General features: G+C 50.7%; 1 protein-coding gene across 1 annotated transcript; it reads left to right on the top strand.

Annotated features, from left to right (window-relative positions):
- Window positions 1–2,886: 2,886 nt before the first annotated feature.
- Window positions 2,887–14,150, top strand: LOC116898559 (WASH complex subunit 1-like). Its single transcript, XM_032899767.1, has 8 exons — window positions 2,887–3,024; window positions 4,117–4,190; window positions 5,501–5,654; window positions 12,795–12,906; window positions 13,081–13,227; window positions 13,388–13,524; window positions 13,777–13,932; window positions 13,985–14,150. The coding sequence occupies exons 3-8, from the start codon at window positions 5,506–5,508 to the stop codon at window positions 14,148–14,150; spliced, it is 867 nt and encodes a 288-aa protein (XP_032755658.1). The 5' UTR covers window positions 2,887–3,024; window positions 4,117–4,190; window positions 5,501–5,505.
- The last annotated feature ends 3,666 nt before the right edge of the window (window positions 14,151–17,816 follow it).

The raw sequence follows: 17,816 nt of genomic DNA, 5'->3' as shown, positions 1-17,816 counted from the left end.
ACCATCCCGGGAATGGAATTAAAGTTGTTTGAGGTGACAGGTCCCCCCTCCACCATGACTGGTAACACGGAAAATGACAGGCAGGACGGGGAGAACCATTGGTGCTCACACACTGATGTTGGGAAGTGAGGCTGGGGCAGCCACCCTAGCTGCCAGCATGAAAGTTCCTCAGAACAAGGAAAAGGGGACTCCTGCCTGATCCATCAATGTAAGGCAGGGATCCTCAGACATCCAGGCTCATGGTTGCCCTGTTCACTATGGCTCAGAAGGGAACCGACAGGATGAGCACAAACATGTGGGAGGGGATGAGAAATCAGGAACACTGACGCACCATTACATGTGAAGGAAATTTCAGATAAGCAAGGCAGGTGTAGCTTCAGAAATGCAGATTTTCCAAGGTGAACCCCATGCCGCCCCTGTGCCATGCATCCTTCAGCAAGGAGCTCCCATGAACCCATTGAATCAACCAGACTTAGAACAGTTCTGTGGTCTGTTGCTGGGGTCCAGCCTCCACACAGGATTGGTGGGCTCAACTAGAAGCAGTGATATCTGGAAGGCCCTTAAGGAACAAACAGGCAGTGTTTTTGGGTACAAACTGAAAGGCAGTCTCAACTGGAGGATGAGCTTGCTCTGTCTCTGTCTCTGTCTCTGTCGCTGTCTCTGTCTCTGTCCCTCCCCTCCCTCCCTCCCCTTACCTTGCTTGCAGCTTGAGGTTGAGCACACTCAATAGCACTTTCTCCTCCAGAGATCCCATGCTAGCCTCTCTCTGCTTCCCAGTCTCTCTCAGGCTTTAGTTGAGCTCCCTCTTTAGGCTTGAGGCTGCTCTATCTCTTTCCTTCCTGCACACTCACACTCTCTTGCCTCTGCCAGGCCCCAGTCTTTCATTGTTACTCGAAGGAGGTAGACATTGTGTAATCATTACCAGATGTGCCGGACTCAAAAGAAAGACCACATCTCACAAAAACAACATTTCCCAGTAGCTGCCTTCAGTTCTAAAATGAGCTAAGCAAAAATTGTACAGGGCCTCTTCACTCTGGCCACTGTTGGGGTCACAGTCAGGTCAGAAGAGGGTCTGGAATAGGGTGGAGATACACTTCAGGGCTGCACTGTCTGATTTAAAAGAAGACAGCAACCAAGCAATTATAATTGTAAACCAGAGCTCATGGACAGGAAGGAAGAAGGTCAGTTTTATTCAGTGGGGCTGAGAAAATCCGTACATGTTTTGTTTTCCCTGGGTGATTTGACCAATCCGAAATTATTAAGGTCCTCAACAAGAAGATGCAAGACTTCATTAAGCTGTGTCCAGGGAGGTAAGAGGTGACTTACACAAAAAAGCCACTCAATACAGAAAATCTGTTGAGTACAGGTGTGGTATCCTAGTCAACAAAACGTTAGAACAATGGGCCATGTGACTCCAAAAGAAGGACAACCAATTTGAGACAAGGTCTGCAGAATTTTTAGCTAAAAGTAGAAATTATATGCATGCTCTCCAGCAAACTCCCCACGGGCCATGTCAGGTACTACCTAACATAACCACGTGGCATTAGCCATAGTCATCATGCAATAGCAGGAGCCCCACTGCCTATATCTCAGTCCAGCATAAGGATGGTGCGTTGCCCTCAGTAAGAGCAAGTGTAAGAGGGCTGGCCCTGACACTTGTTGCCCAGTCGGTGGTATGGACAAGAAAGGGACGCCCTCCCCTGCCCTAGTACCTCACTACCTGCAGGCATCATGAGACCTGGCACTGATGTTACCAGAGCAGGAGTGCTGCTCCTGCATGGCACTTGCTGCAGCATTTGGGAGTCTTCCAGAAGACTCCCCAACTTCCAAAGGGGGTGCCCTCCCTGCAAGCACATAGCTCACAACTTCCCCACAGCACAATGCTTTCAACATCAGACGGCCACAACACCTGACAGAGGCCCAGCTTAACCTAGCAATGGGTAGAGTCCTGGACGAGCGTTTGTGCATAGGGGGTGGGGGGAGGCGAGTGTGCGTGTGCGTGCATTAAGTGTGGGTGTCCAAAGAAGGCAGAAGGGAGCCCTGGATCCTGCTGAAGCTGGAGTTACAGGTGCCTGTGAGGAAATCAAAGTGGGTGCTGCAGCCTTACTTGGGTCCTCTGCAAGGGCACTTAGCGCTCTTCCCTCTGAGCTCTCTCTCCAGGCCCTGTGCACAGACAACTTTAAGAAACCTTTCCTGGTTGCTATGGCAATCTTTGCAAGCCCGCTGCTGCTGCTTCTCTGCTATTTTTCAGCTGGGGGTGGGGTGGATTTCTGTCAGCATTTCTTTTGTGGCTGCTGCCTCACGCAGAGCTCATCAGCTGTGGGCTGTCGGTGGCTTCTTTGCCCCTAAGGCTTTGTCTGGCTGTGGGTTAGAAGGGCTGTCTGAAAACTAGAATAAGGGATGGAGAAAGAGAGAGCCTCATCTGCCTCTAACACTCTCAATACACACGGTCCATCTACCACACTGCTTTCCCAGTCCCAGGAAGCAATATTCTACAGTCTGTTTCTATGCAGAACTTGAGTATTCCAGGTCAAATCATACCGAATCTGTCCGGTTCTACGTTGATTTTTTAAAGTTGGAAACTAAGGGACTTTACCTTCAGAGGTAAACACAGGATCTTCTAAAAGATTTCTTAAGCCATTTAAGTGTGTAAGGCTGGAACAGAGGGGGCGTTTGGTGGTGGTGGTGGGGCTCCACTTGATGTTCTATAGTAGGTCAGATGTAAGGCGAGGGCTTCTTGGAGCTGGGAGCAGGAGAGACCTGAACCTCACAGACAGGGAAGGCAGGCACAGAGCATTGGGCAGCTTCCTGTTCTGAGCCCCGCCCACCAGCGTCCGAGAGAGCCGGAAGACGGAGAACCGAGCTGAAAGCGGGCGGACGCTAGGACCCCGGGCTGCGGGTCATCGGGGGCGGGGACGCGCACGTGAGGACACCACCCTTCGGCGAGCTTTCGGGGAAGGGAAGGGGCGGACTGCGAGCGCGGGATCGAGGGGAGGCCGCGACCCTGCTGCCCACCGGCTGGAGGCGAGTGAGGGCGCCCGGGCGGAACGGTCCTGGAAATCTGTGCCGGAATCCGGCCCGCCACCCCTCCCACACTCTGCAGCTCTGGCTGCAGGGAAGAGGCCCTGAGGCTTCCTGAAGATTCCGGGGAGCAGAGTGAGGGAGGACGACACCCCCCAGGGTGCGGGTGGATTGTGCCGGGAACTTCCGAGATTAAGAATTTCACTGGAGGCGGGCACATGGGGGTGTTGGTGATCTGGGTTAAGTGCCGATCACTAGAAACGTGTCACTTATGCTAAAACTCTCTCTCTCTCTCTCTCTCTCTCTCTCTCTCTCTCTCTCTCTCTATATATATATAGGTCCCAGGCGTGTGACACGGCCACCTTGTGTGTGGCTGGTAGATGGAGGGGTTGGGTGTGGGGCTGTGTTCTTGATGTCTTGGTTCCTTCCCGCAGGCACCATGACGGCGGTGAAGACCCAGCACTCCTTGGCAGGCCAGGTTTATGCGGTGCCCCTCATCCAGCCAGACCTGCGTCGAGAGGAGGCAATCCAGCAAGTGGCAGACGCCCTGCAGTACTTACAGAACATCTCCGGAGACATCTTCAGCAGGTGGGACCCGGTGCAGGAGCACCCCTTTTCTGAGGGCCATATATATATATATATATATATATATATACTTGACAGAGGTGTGTGTGTGTGTGTGTGTGTGTGTGTGTGTGTGTGTGTGTGTATGTATGTAAGAGACACCGTGATACGGGAATGGGAATGTTTATATATTCATGGCATGCATGACAAGTGAAAAATAAACGAGCAGGAACGATTGGAGGCCAAGATAGAACTGTAGTCACTTGCTGGAGGGAGGAATTACTTTGTCTCAGAACAAAAGTCACAGAAAGACGACTTATAGTAAATTGCGTTTTCAACTATTTATTATTTTCCCTCACAAGTAGGGTGGGTGGCCTTCAATCCATTTTAGATGGTTTGGAAACCTCCCCTTGTGGGCAGGACTGCAAACAGGCATCCACCCCTCCTTACAGAGCCCCGATGACAACCCAAAGTACAATTCCATCGAAGCCCACCTTGGGCAACCCCTGAGTTTACTGGATTTACTTGCAGAACGTGGGTGTCCCAGAGCAGGAGAATCACCAGAAATTCACTTGATTTTCCAGTGTGGACACTGAGACTACAAGGTGATGTGCAATTAGGGCAGAATTATCGTATATAGCAAGCTGACGATGCAGAGGAAGTGGCAGAACACCCCCAGCCCGTGTCAGTAGTCAACAGACCTATCTTGAACTTCACTTTGGAAGAAGTGACGGTTGTCCCAGTGGAGATGGTTAATGCTTGAAGTGTTCTTCACAGTGACACTCCAGACTCTTCCAATGAGAGCCATCAACCTCTTTGCAATAGCGATGCCTAGTTCCAGAGTTTAATGTGAACATTAGCAATCACAATGATGCTGAGTGAAGCTGGGGCTCTTCCCATCAGGACCCGCTGAGTCAGCACAGGGCATCAATCACATCAGGACCTGCTGAGTCAGCATAGGGCAGGGTATCAAGCAAGAGAAGATGTCTGTCAATTAGGACAAAAAAAAAAGTGAGCTCTTAAAATGGTTTGCATTTTTGTGTCTGAAAAACAACAGAATGTACTGACTGGTAACAATTGTGAATTAGATAATTGATTCATAGCCAGTCTTGAGTAAAGGTAAGTATTTTACAGTTGAAAATGTTGTTTGCTCAAACTTCCTAAATTGAAATTGGGGGCACTGATTAAATTCACTGACACTGAGAGAAGGAAGGTCCTAGTTGAGATGAGGCAGGCTGGCAGAGTTGCTCTAGTTATTAGCTAGTGAAAATAATAGTTACAAATACTAATTATTGTTAGTAGTGGTGAGATAGCATATTTTACTAAGTTGAATAAAGACAGCCACGTGGTGGATGAATGATAAAACAATGTCACCGTTAACTTTGATTCTTTTTTTTTTTTTTTTTTTTTTTTTTGGTGCTGGGGACAGAACCCAGCCAGGGCCTTGCGCTGAGCTACCACTGAGCTAAGTCCCCAACCCCTAATTTTGATTCTTATGCTGGAGTTCATTCTAGGATATGTCTTGCCTAAAATAGTATCGAGACTTTCTATAATACTTTTTATTTAATTTGTGTGTGTGTGTGTGTGTGTGTGAGTGAGTGTGTGTGTGTGTGTGTGTGTGTGTGTGTGTGTACAACATGTGTATGTTGTGCAGGTCCACATGTGTTGTCAAACATATGAAGGTCAGAGGACAATTTTGGGAGCGGGTTCTCTCCATTTACCACGTAGGCAGTGTCTCAGGTAGCCCGGGCTGGTCTTGAGCTGTCTGTATCAGAAGATGGCCTTAAACAACGGACAGTCCTTGCTTCTGTCTCCCGGGGTCCCAGGCGTGTGACACGGCCACCTTGTGTGTGGCTGGTAGATGGAGGGGTTGGGTGTGGGGCTGTGTTCTTGATGTCTTGGTTCCTTCCCGCAGGCACCATGACGGCGGTGAAGACCCAGCACTCCTTGGCAGGCCAGGTTTATGCGGTGCCCCTCATCCAGCCAGACCTGCGTCGAGAGGAGGCAATCCAGCAAGTGGCAGACGCCCTGCAGTACTTACAGAACATCTCCGGAGACATCTTCAGCAGGTGGGACCCGGTGCAGGAGCACCCCTTTTCTGAGGGCCATTCTCCACAACCCTGTGTACCTTCTGCAAACAAGCTCTTTAGTGACCCAACCAGTTCTCAGGGCTGTAAGTGCCTGAGAACTCACCACCTCCTCACTGTAGTGTAGCCCCTTAGCATTCCCATGGGCCTGTGGTGGAAGATCCACCACCAGATCTCGTCCTTCACTGACTCAGGGCCGGGGGCACAGGCCCTGTGCTCAGGTCTAGCTGTAGATCGAGAGTGTCGCTGTTCAGCTAGAGCATATCGCTGGCTGGGTGGACAGGCCTAAGAGCTGCTGTGCCTTCCTTAACCCCGCTGTGTGCTGAGGACTGGATCACTAGATGGCTTTGTCCCTGTGGGCCGAGACAGTGTGCTCCACAGATGCAGATGCTCTGGTCCTCCACGGCAGTGTCTCCCGTGGAACTGCTGCTGCACAACGAGGTAGCAGCTGACGTCTGTAAGCAGAGGGAATATGCTGTAAGAGAACCATAGCGGTTACACCACAGTGAAGACAAGCCAGCAAATCTCATTTTACCTTTGCTAAGTACATGGTGCGTAACTGTAAGTGCTGTGCTATGCTACTGGCCAAACAGAGTTATTTTCTTCAGCATCTCCTCAAACCCAGGACTAATACCCTGCATTGTGGCAATGTTGCCATAGCTACTGCATCTTTAGGGGAGGGGAGGATGTCTGCTCTATTGCGATGTTACGCATCATATACCTTTGTGCCTGTGGTCCTTTGTAGGTTAAAACGTGATGCTGTGCCAAGGTGAATTTAACTAGTGTAGTGAGTAGTTAACCATACCTCTACAAACATCTTTATATAGCATTACCCACCACTGACCTAGCAGTGTTAATGCTTTTAACCCTTGAGACGTTCTGGGAGGAGCCAGTGTTATCATTCCTCCTCTTTGGTGGTGGGGGCAGAAATAGGGTATCACTGACCCAGTCAGACCTTGAACTTGCTGTGTATTGGAGAGTGACCTTAAGCTTCTGATCGCCGTGGCACTAGAGGTGCGTGTCATCATGTCTGGCCATCTGCCCATTTCATAGGCAGAAAAAGAAAGCCAAAGATTAAGTGGGTTAAGGCATTTCCTGCCAAGCCTGACGATGAGGGTTTCATCCTTGCGACCCACGAGGTAAAAGAGAGGATTCATTCCCTGAGGTTGTCACCTGACTGCTACACACATCGCTGGGACGGGGCTTAGGTTCTGTAGACTTAGAGCCGGAGTCCTGTTCAATGTAGAGGGATGGAGGAAGGGATGTGTGAGAGGTAACGTCCTACGGTAAAGCCTGGGAGGCAAACAGATGGGGTGGGAGGAATAACGTCCCCAAAGAAAGAGTGAGTGGGAGCCTAAGGTGGGAAGGGCCTTGAAGGAAACAGGTGTGGCTACCACAGAGAAGCTGGGGTTGAGCAGGGCCTTCACAGTCTTACATGGGGCTCAGAATTGGAGGGTTTCAGTCTGGTCACCGGCCACACTGCCCAGTGCATCTTGTTGGCAGGGCAAGGCGTAGGAGGTTCCTGAAGTCTTGGGGTCCAGCAAGTCAAGAAGCAGGAAGAGGCGGGGATTCTCCTATTCCCTTAAAGGGCAGACCTCTGATGGCTCAGCCTCCTCTTACTAGGTTCCACCTCTTAAATGAGGCCCTACATTTAAAAACAATTTTGTTTTTACATTTATTAATGTGTGCTTACTCCAGAAGAGAGCATCAGATTCCCTGGGACTAGTTACAGATGGTTGTAAGCAACATGTGGGTGCGGGAATTGAGCTCAGGACCTCTGGAAGAACAGCCAGTGCTGTAAACTTGTTTTGTTTTGTTTTTTTAAGACAGGGTTTCTCTGTGTCCTTGGCTGTCCCAGAACTCACTCTGTAGACCCAGCTGGCCTGGAACTCAGAGAAGTCTGCCTGTCTCTCCCTCCCGAGCACTGTGATTAACGATGTGCAGCACCCCTGCCCAGCTGAGACCTTTTCCTTATTCTACTTCAGGTGGCCTGCAGGCCTTTCCCATGGGTCCTGGAAGGGAGGCAGCCAAGCTGTAGCAGAGGGGATGTAGGATGACTCTCAGCACTTGTGTAGAGCAGCCTTGGGCAACAGTGTATCCTCAGTGAGTGCCCTTTAAAGATACAATGGATGCTGGTCTCAGATCCTTCCCAGGCCAGGTGTGTTAGTACCCAGGTCCTGTCTTTGAGCATAGGTGACCTGAGGTGAACCTTGTCTCCTGCCTGGTTGTCCACACCTAGTGTTAAGTGTTACATTTCTTCCCACTCCAAGTAAGGTCTTTCCATTTGTTTTTAAGTTTTTGTTTTTTGTTTTTTGTTTTTTTTTAAATGTGTTGGGCTGTGTGCACCCCTGGTACCCGAGGAGACCAGAAGAGCGTGTTAGATTATTAACTTTAACCCTTCTTACCTGGAGTTGAGGATGGTTGTAAGCCGCCACAAGGGGCTGGGAATGGAACCCAGGTCCTCTTCAAGCTGACTAACAGTCCTTTTGTAGTCTCAAGTCTCCCATCTTCTCAGTTTATGCCAGGGCCTTTACTCCTTCCTGGGGCCTGCTCCTCTTTCTCCAGGAGCCTGTGTTTTCCAAGAGCATCCAGACTGGGGTAAATGGGACTGCCTGTGTTTGTGATCACTGTCTTCAGCCAGACTCCATTTAACCCTCAGATCCGCTTCAGCCTCCTCCTACCCAAAGCCTGTTGAGTACTTGGCAATAAAAAAGAGCAGTTGCTGATGTGGCTGGGGAGGTCTTCTCTGGAGCAGAATACCCTCACTGAGACCCCAGGGGCACCCCACTTTCACTTTGGAAACCCTGGCCACATAGCCTAGCCTCAGTGTTTTCTCCCGCACTTAGGATAGCAGTGGCCTTTCCTACTAGGGCTGTAGGCTGGAAAGAAGGAAAGAGTTAAAGAAGCAGAGATAAGCAGTCTCTACCAAGTAAGTGTTTCCTAGTAAGTTGTCTCTTACCTGCTGTTATCTCTACCCACTGCCGCCCATATGGCTGCCCTCGGCGGTCACGGGAATTGTTAAGATGCCTCCCATGCTAAATGCATCCAAGTAGCATGACAGCAAGAGGACCCTGGCCTTTCAAGCCATCAGCCAAGCCGATGGATGTTGTATGTTCAGTGATGGAATAGACACTAAACCAGTCCCTCAGAGCAGTGGGGGCTTATCAGGGTCATAGCCTCAGGGAGGCCGAGACAGATGCTGAGTTCAACAGGCTGTCCTTTCCCGTTCTTGTGCTCAAACCGTGTAGACAGTTGCGCGTCCCCTCGCCTGTGGATGGGGTGAGCAGGCAGGAGGGTGAAGCGGGACAGGAGAATGGGTGTGGGTTAAGCATGGCGTAGGTGCTCCATGTGACTGAACTAGAGGTATCAATACTGAGCCTGAGTCCAGGCTACCTCATGCAAGGTCTTACGTTATCTCGTTCCTACCAGCTCCTCTCCCAGCTAGACACCAAGGGTTACAAAAGATGCAAGACATGGCTTCCTCCAGAAACTTGGAATTGGAGAGCAAGGAACTGCGTGAGTCTTAAGTGGTCCCCAGCGTGATGTCCTTGGTTTTGCAGAGATCTAGAAAAAAATATTTGGTGGCACCTTTGACTATCAGAAGTGTCCAAATGAGGTTCTGTAAAATTAAGTAGTGAATAGATCAGGTTTCTGCGATGAAGGGCTCAGATGGTGCCATCATGGCCTGGCCTCTCCTCCCCCCACCCCTCCCTTTTACCTGCTGACTTCTGAACTGTGCGCTCACAGACGGGCCTTGCTCTGGTAGTGTCATGGTGAAGCCAGTCAGGGCAGAGCTCAGACTTCAGACTCAGGCCCAGCAGGAACGGTTTTCCCTGTACCTGCGGTTCTTGTTGATCCAGCACCAGCCCTTGTGACCTAGCTGGATTTGCCTATCTTCCACATTCAAGGGCTGTTAGCAAGGGGCTGTCACAGGCTGATCAACATGGCCCTAGGTCACAGGCAGCCCTCCTCGTCCAGGATAGAATTGCCCTGCAGTTTGCACTGGGGCTTGTATGAGAGATGCATTTCATAAAGAAAAGAAGCCGGGAGGTGGCGGCACATGTCTTCAAACCCAGTGCCAGGGAGGCAGAGACAGGTGGGTCTCTGAGTTTGAGGCCACTGTGGTCTCTACAGAGCAAGTTCAGGACAGCCGGGGCTATACAGAGCAACTGAGTCTCAAGAAAGCCAGAAGAAGGAAAGAAAAGAAGAGGAAGAGTCACCCTCACCCCTCCATAGGGCCCAAGTTCAGGGGGAGGGAGAGGTTGTGGATAGGGTTCAGACTGGGCATGATAGTCTCTATAGTCTAGAAGTGGGCATTGAAGGCCTGAATTCAGCCCACAGTATGGTCTGGCCTAGGCTGCAGGGAAGGGGCGTGCCGTACGGGGACAGGAAAAGGTCTGGAGGTTACAGGCATTGCTGCTTCTAACACACTGACATCTTTTTACTTTATATTAAAGAGGGGAAAAATGGCTGTGAGCACTGCCTGCTGTTCCTCTGTGTCCTCAATCATACTGTGGGAAGGCTTCAGACTGGATGGAGACTTGGCTGTAAGCAGGGCTCTGAGGGAAAAGCTGGGACCTGTGAGGTGAAGCCTGCCGGGGTTCTTGTATTTGGGTAGGACTTCGTGATTTATCCCGAAGATTCATGGGACTATGTGAGGTTCCAAAACAGAGAAATAGTGGGGCGGAAGAATCTGGGAAAGGACAAAAAGGGGAGTGGGTGGGTCCTAGAGTCAGCCTGCAGAGTTAAAGATTCACAAGACAGGGTCAATGGTATGGTTCCAGCTGAGGAGGCAGAGAGGACGGGAAAAGAAATACCTCAAGGAAGCAGGTAGGTTATGAGACCAGGGTCTCAGAAGAAGGATGGGTCAGTGAGGACAGACGGGTCAGTTTGTCTGCTCACCCTGCTGCAGATGTCCACAGCCTAAGGGACACTTTATGCTTGGTCTTGTGGTGTGAGGATGAGCTTAGCACCTACCCTTCTACTTCTCCATGGCCACCCCCTTGGGAACCATTTTGGAGAACAGACAGGTGAGCAGAAAGACATTGACCCTTCTCTGGGCCCTCACATCAGCTGATTGTGAGCCGTGCACAGCATGGTGGGCTGGTCACCAGTCAGCACTAGGAAGCAGATTCCTTCCCACCTGTCCTCTGCAGGAACTTGACAGAGAGAAGGGATAGAACCTGGGGATTTGCTATGCTTCCACAGGGGCCTGACTCCATTTAGGAAACCCATGCCTAAGTTACCTGCACAAGAATGTAACACCTCCCAGAACTGTGAAATTCTAAGAGTCAGATTGATGTCTGTGGGAACTAGACAGAGTGTATGAATATGTAGATACTCTGACCAGCACAGGCCTGGCCAGTTCCTCCTCCTACTCTCTCCCATCCTTCTTCCCTCTTCCTTTCTTTCTCTTGATCCTTTCCCCTCTCAGGTTCTTCCCTTTCCCCTTCACTCCACTTCCTGTATGGCTTCTCTTCTCCCTGTGTGGTACCTGGCCACGAAAGGGTTCCACGAGGAGTCAGCCTTAATTAGTCTTGTCATTAGCAGGTTACTCAGAACCATCAGAGAGTAGAGGACATTCACCAGTGCTGGCATGCTCTAGGGGTTTGCTAGAGTGCTGGGAGGTGCCAGTTATCTTTGTGGGGAGATATGAGAACAGATGGGCACAGGGCTGAAGGGGAAGCAGTCCACCAGTCCCATGGTGGACGCATGGTCAGTGAAGCCCTGCAGTGGTTGGGTCTACCTGGCTTCATGGGGAATGTGCGACCTATTTAGTGTTGTGGTGTTGTGGTACAGGGTATCTAGGCACTCTCCTGGCCATCTAGTCACTCCCCTGAAGACTCTTGGTAGAAATGTCATACTCACAGCCAGAAGTGTCTTTGGAGAACCTCTGACCTCCTGTCCTTCACGGGGCTTACTTTTCCTGTTGCTATGACCAAATATCCTGGCAGAAGTCACCTGTGTATTTTGGCTCCCAGTGTGAGCTGCAGTGCATCATGATTTCATGGAGCTAATGCTCAGAGGCCTGCTCTGAGGGTTTGTGTGTGGGTTCCAGGCAGGAGCTGCTGGTATTTGTGGCAGATAAGGAGATGGGAGAGCACTGAGAGTCTGACACTGTATTAAACACGGTCAGAGTCAGCATCTCAGCGATAAAAACCTGCTGTGGGGCAGAGGTGTGGGGAAGTGTCTGTGAAGCTCATACATGTCAAGTGGGAACCACATGGGTACAGTGAGAGCACCTGGGGATGTGTCTGTGCCAGGTTCTGTGCAAGACCAGAGCATGGTCAAAATAAGGAAGGCCTGGCCTTTAGTGTGCACAAGATACACCAGGGGTTGTGGGAAAGAAGCAGGCCAGGCCTGGGAAGTGTCCTGGACAGGCTTTCAGTCAGGGAAGCTCCAGTGAGGAAAGGCCTTAACAAAGGGAAGGCTTTGGTCCTGTGAGTGTCACACTGCATTCCATTCACCCCAGAGGCAACACTGGGTTTGAGGTATCAGGGTATGTCAGGTACTGTTACTGCTGTCCCACACTTAGAGAGCATGGGACAGGTTAGTGGTGGGGCTATGTAAGTCTTGTGAGCCAGCATTAGGCCTTCATATTTATTCTGTGAGCGATCCACAATGCATAGGGCAATTCCTTAGCTGTCTGGGACTAAATATAGGTAAGGTCACAGGTCTGCCTGGCTACCTGACCTTGTTGCACACTTGTCTTCTATGCAAAGACCAGAAGTCTGTTAACACCATGTGACCAACAGGGATGGGTGTAGATACAAACATCGCCAACTGCCAGTGGCTCCTACAACTGTCTGCCTGCCTGAGGCTGTAAACGCCTGGATGCAGGAATCATGTGTTTTCAGATGACATATGTGGGCACCAAGCTAGAGTCACGCTGGTTGTCCGTCTGTCTGTCTGTCCAGAGCTCATGGCACTGACTTCCTTAGGCTGAATAATGTGGGCAGACGGCAGTCAGGTGAGCAGCACTAAGAGTAGCCGATAGGCAGGTTCTCCTGTGTTGAGCACCTGTGGCAGGACTTGGCAAGGCTCAGGCGTGCCCCTGGCACAGGGGCACCGAGGCCACAGAACCTGAAACTGTCCTCAATGTCTACATTTCCCCTTTTGTAGGATCTCCCAGCGAGTAGAGCTGAGCCGGCGCCAGCTGCAGGCCATTGGGGAGAGGGTCTCCTTGGCCCAGGCTAAGATAGAGAAGATCAAGGGCAGTAAGAAGGCCATCAAGGTAGGCCATGGCTTCTGTGTCCTGTGGCTGGCACACTGGTCTTCCTATATCCCTACTGTTCAGCCACACCTCACTTTCTTCCTGCCCACGGCCACCCCATTTTTCCTGCCTGTCTGTAAGATCGCCAGGCTGCCTTGAATATTTCAGGCCCCAGAGTTGTCCCTGTACCCGCAGGTCTTTTCCAGTGCCAAGTACCCAGCCCCGGAGCACCTGCAGGAGTATAGCTCCATCTTTACTGGAGCCCTGGACCCTGGTCTGCAGAGAAGACCCCGGTACAGGATCCAGAGCAAGCACCGCCCGCTGGATGAGCGGGCTCTGCAGGTCTGAATGCCACCTGCATGTCACTCACCTGGAGGCCATGGCTGCTGGGAGGTGGGGAGGGGAGGCTGACCACGGATTTCGGTCTCCATAAGGATTACGGTTAGGATGGTGCTGGGTCAAGCATAGCGCTGAACCTCCATCCACTGTGATCCTGCCCCAGGAGAAGCTGAAATACTTTCCCGTGTGTGTGAGCACCAAGTCGGAGCCTGAGGATGAGGCTGAGGAGGGACTTGGGGGTCTTCCCAGCAACATTAGCTCCATCAGCTCCCTGCTGCTCTTCAACACCACAGAAAACCTGTATGGCCAGGAGATAGCTAGCAGGAAGAGGGAGGGAGGGAGAGAGCGAGGGAGGGAGGGAGGGAGGGAGGGAGGGAGGCCTTGCTTGGGTGGCTTCGGAGACCTGAGCCTGGCACAGTTCTCAGGACTTGATTGGGTTCCTAAGAGTGGATCTCCAATGCACAAAGTGCTTCCCCAATGCGTAGGAGAGGTGGTAGGGGCCTCCCTGGCCCCAGGACAGAGGTAGCCTCCTGACCCTAGCCCCCTCCACAGGTATAAGAAGTATGTTTTCCTGGACCCTCTGGCTGGCGCAGTAACGAAAACGCACACCATGCTGGGCACGGAGGAGGAGAAGTTGTTCGATGCCCCTTTGTCCATCAGCAAGAGAGAGCAGCTGGAGCAGCCGGTGGGTGTGGGGCGCCTGGGCAGGCAGGCCCTTGTACTGTTCCGTGAGGGCTCCACTAAGCCTCTGTCTACCCAGGGTCCATGCGTGCTACCTGCCCCATGGACTCAGTGTGGGCCCTGAGCTGCGGCAGAGTCAGTACATTTCCTGTCTCACCTGGAAGGTGCGGCTGGACTTCACAGAGGATGGCTGGTGTCCTGAATTTGCAGCAAGGCCAGGGTTCACGGGCCTGGGCCAGGAATGAAGTCATAGAGAAGATCAAGTAGATAGAGAATCTGCCCAAATTCTCTTGTGAGGCAGGGGACAATGTACGGTCAGTGCAGGACCTTGCCTTCCAGCCTAGGGGTGACACAGCTTGTTACCAGAGTTGTTAACAGACTGGGCTCAGCCCTGAAACAGGTCAGTTAAACAAACCCTAATGAAAAGGAGAAAAGGGAGATGTACCCAATGTGACTCCACTGGGAAGAGAACAGGGAGACTGAGTTAGGCCCTCCACGGTTGCTAAGTCCGTCGTTGGGAGTCCTAAGATGAGGTTCAGGTTTAAGTGAACAGTGAGAGTCAGAATGTGGTCCTGCCCATCATGACACGTCAGAGCTGTATGGAGACAGGCTCCCCTCTGCCCACCATGGGAGCCTCAGTCTTCCTCCTGGTATGAGATCCCAAGGGGAAGATCCAGTCCCTGCAGGTACATGAGCTCGACACCCTGATAGTCAAAGGGAAGAGGTACAAGTGTCACTAGACTGTCCCATTCTTGTGAGGTTGGTCCCACTGGGTTCCTCTCCAGCCCTCCCCTGTTCTCTGAAATGCTAGAGGTATTTGAAAGGGTCTGATGTAGCAAACCATCTTTCTCTCATGTCAGCTGTTACCACATACTTGTGGGACACAGGATCCAGGGGTGTAAGGTGCTCAGGCCTTCAGAGTGCCATAAGCCGTTACCCACCACTCTTACAGCCTCTCTGGCTTCTTCCCTACACTTCTGCACCTGCCACCTGAAAGGGGTGTTTTCCTGCTGAGGGCCAGGCCAGGTGAGAGAACTGCATCCTGAGAACATCTTGGCTGCCCACTACTCTGTTCCATGGGGCCCTCAGCCCCAGCAGGAAAGAGCACTTGCTTAGCTGGTCAAGTCATCAGTAGTTCTTCCCTTTGGTTATCTTCCAGCAGACCACAGAGAAGAGCAGGGCCCTTCAGATGACTTCCAGCCATGCTGTAGCACTGGAGAGGACCTACTAATCCAAACTGGGCAGGCCCATTGCTGGTCCAAGCTGCCAGGTTTTCATGGGTCATCAGCACTTGACCCACCTGGGTTGTGTTCTTGATAGTATGAAAGTCCAGAGAGGTGGCAAGAGTGAGAAATTGAAAAAAAAAACAGGAAGAGGAGTCCTACCTGACTGGAATAAACACATGGCTGCCTCGTGGAAAGCACTTAACCTACCCACTAACCACCAGGGAGAGGATGGTTCATTTTTAGAATATCTGCTGGGACAAGACAGTGCTTTCCAAAGAGGCCCTAAGAACTCAGAGGCTTTGGACTGTTTAAAATCCTGGACTTTCACCAGGCGGTGCACACCTTTAATCCCAGCACTTGGGAAGCAGAGGTAGGAGGATCTCGTTGAGTTTGAGTCCAGCCTGGTCTACTGAGGGAGTTCCAGGATTGCTAAGCTTACACAGAGAAACTCTGTTGTGGGAAGAAAGGAACAAAAAATCCTGGATATTCTGGGGTTGGAACTTGATACAATCAAACTTAAGGGAAACAGTAACCAAGTCCACAGAGCCTGGGCATGGGGTTAAGGAGGTGGGAGCCAGCACATCCCCTGTCCTCCTCTTCTACTGCAAGCTGTCTTGAGCCTTTCATGAATCCGGAGAGATGACAACAGAACCATCAGGGTAATCAATGGCTTTCAGATCCCACTGAGGACTAAATCCTGCAACTGCCCGTCTCCCTAGAAAATGGACACTAAGGGGCAGAGAATTAATCATTCTTACACCTCTTGGCAAGAGAGGGCTAAGGGCACCAAACTTGAAGTTGTGGTTAGAATTTTCTGGCACAGCCTCTGAAAATAGGTCATGTCCAATGTTCCTAGTGCAGTAAACAGGGACGTTTATAATGACTAATTGCTCTGCCTCCTGTGCTGTGTGTGCTTTTGTTACTAGTGACAGAAAACCAAGTCTCAATGGACTGCCTGTTCCCCAGAGTCTGTTAAATATTTTATTCTGCGTTACACAACAGGAGAAGTTTGTAAAGGACTCTGTGTAATACCTACACCTTTGTCGTTATTGTGAAACAGATCCAATATCTACAGCAAGGAGGAAACAAATATATGCACGAAGAATATCAACCCTCTTAGCTCTTAAGGGTTTGTGTACATTTGATATTTAATAGTTCCTCTTTTTACATTTAACATTGAGAAAAGTGTATTTAGAAAATGATAACTTGGGAGCTGGTGAGAGGATTTAACAGCACTGGATGCTCTTCCAGAAATCTTGAGTTCAATTCCCAGCAACCACATTGTGGCTCACAACCATCTTTAGGGAGATCTGATGCCCTCTTCGGGCAGGCAGATGTATATGCAGCAGAGCACTCATACATTAAATAAATAAAAGTTTTTTTTTAAAAAGCTCGATATCTCTGTGAAAACAAAACCCCGATAAATGGTAATATTAAAATTCTGATACGAAGAGTTAGATCAAGGTTCAAGCACAGAGCCCTAACCAAACCAACTTGAACCTCAAAGCACCGGATGAGCTGGAGTGCGCAGACGCAGTGACGGGGGCGTGGCCAAGTGGCGGGCTTTTCTGTTTGCGCATGCTCCTTCTGTGAAGCTTGAAATTTTGCCGCGGCTACTGGGCTTACTTGTGGGCCTCAGGGAGTCCGCCCTGAGGCTGAGAGCGAATTCGGTCCTGCCTGAGTGAAGAGCTGACAACGAAGGCAGAGAGGTGAGAAGGGCAGACTCGAGCGGAGGCGCAAAAAGAGGCTGCCGGGGAGCGGCGTGAACGGAGCGCGCCCTAAGGTCGTACCTGGGGGCGGAGGCGGCCTGGCAGAGAACCAGTGTGAGGGGCAGCCCAGTGGTGGTAGCAGGTTGAGTTCTAAAATTTAAGGAGGCTGTATTAAGAGATTTTCGGGCATTATTGTGTATAGTGGACGTCAGGTGAAGACCTACAGGTTGACTATAATTAACTTGAGATCCAATTTGGCAGTCTCTCCCAGGGCCCATACTGTTACTTCCTCCGTTGCACTGCCCCCTGCCCCCGCATTTTTTTTAAGGTTCAGAAAGTTCGATCTGATGTGTGGAAGTCTTCCACATTTGCGGTGGAAGTGTCATAAAAGTAGGAGTAAATACTAAATGCATGGTTCCTGTATTCAGGAACCTGTCCTGAAATCCAGGCTAGCTTGCAGTGCTCATGTTTCCCCTTCTGCTCTCAGCCCAGGTCCCTGGTTTTCCCAGACAGTGACATTCTTCACCTTAGTGTGCATAACTCTAGGACCTCTCCTTTTCAGTCCTGCTACTTCTCTGTTGTACCCAGGTGAGTTTGACCATAGCCAGCTCTTAGAGCGTGAGTCCAATGCTTGCTTTTTCTTCTTTAAGTAACTATGTTACTCCTTAACACCTAGCCTCTTTCAATTGTTGATTAAGCTCCATGCTCCATGCTGCTGTTAGGCAAGGGCTCCAGCAGTGAGCATTGCCCCCAGTCAGCAGTCCTTTAATTTCTGTACCTTTAGCCTCCAGAAGCATGTCGTGTCCTGATACCAGTGAGAGGTTAAGTGAAATTAAGGGGTGGTGCTGGGGGCTCTGTAGAGTGCTTAACACACGTTAGATGCTCACAATCTGTGCTTACCTTTTAAAAATTACTTTTATTTTTACTATTTTATGTGTATGGGTATTTTGCCTCCCTGTATGTCTGGATCCTTTAG

Source organism: Rattus rattus, chromosome 4 (genome assembly GCF_011064425.1).
Source record: "Rattus rattus isolate New Zealand chromosome 4, Rrattus_CSIRO_v1, whole genome shotgun sequence".
NCBI classification, from domain to species: domain Eukaryota; kingdom Metazoa; phylum Chordata; class Mammalia; order Rodentia; family Muridae; genus Rattus; species Rattus rattus.
This window is presented reverse-complemented; position numbering and strand designations above follow the sequence as displayed.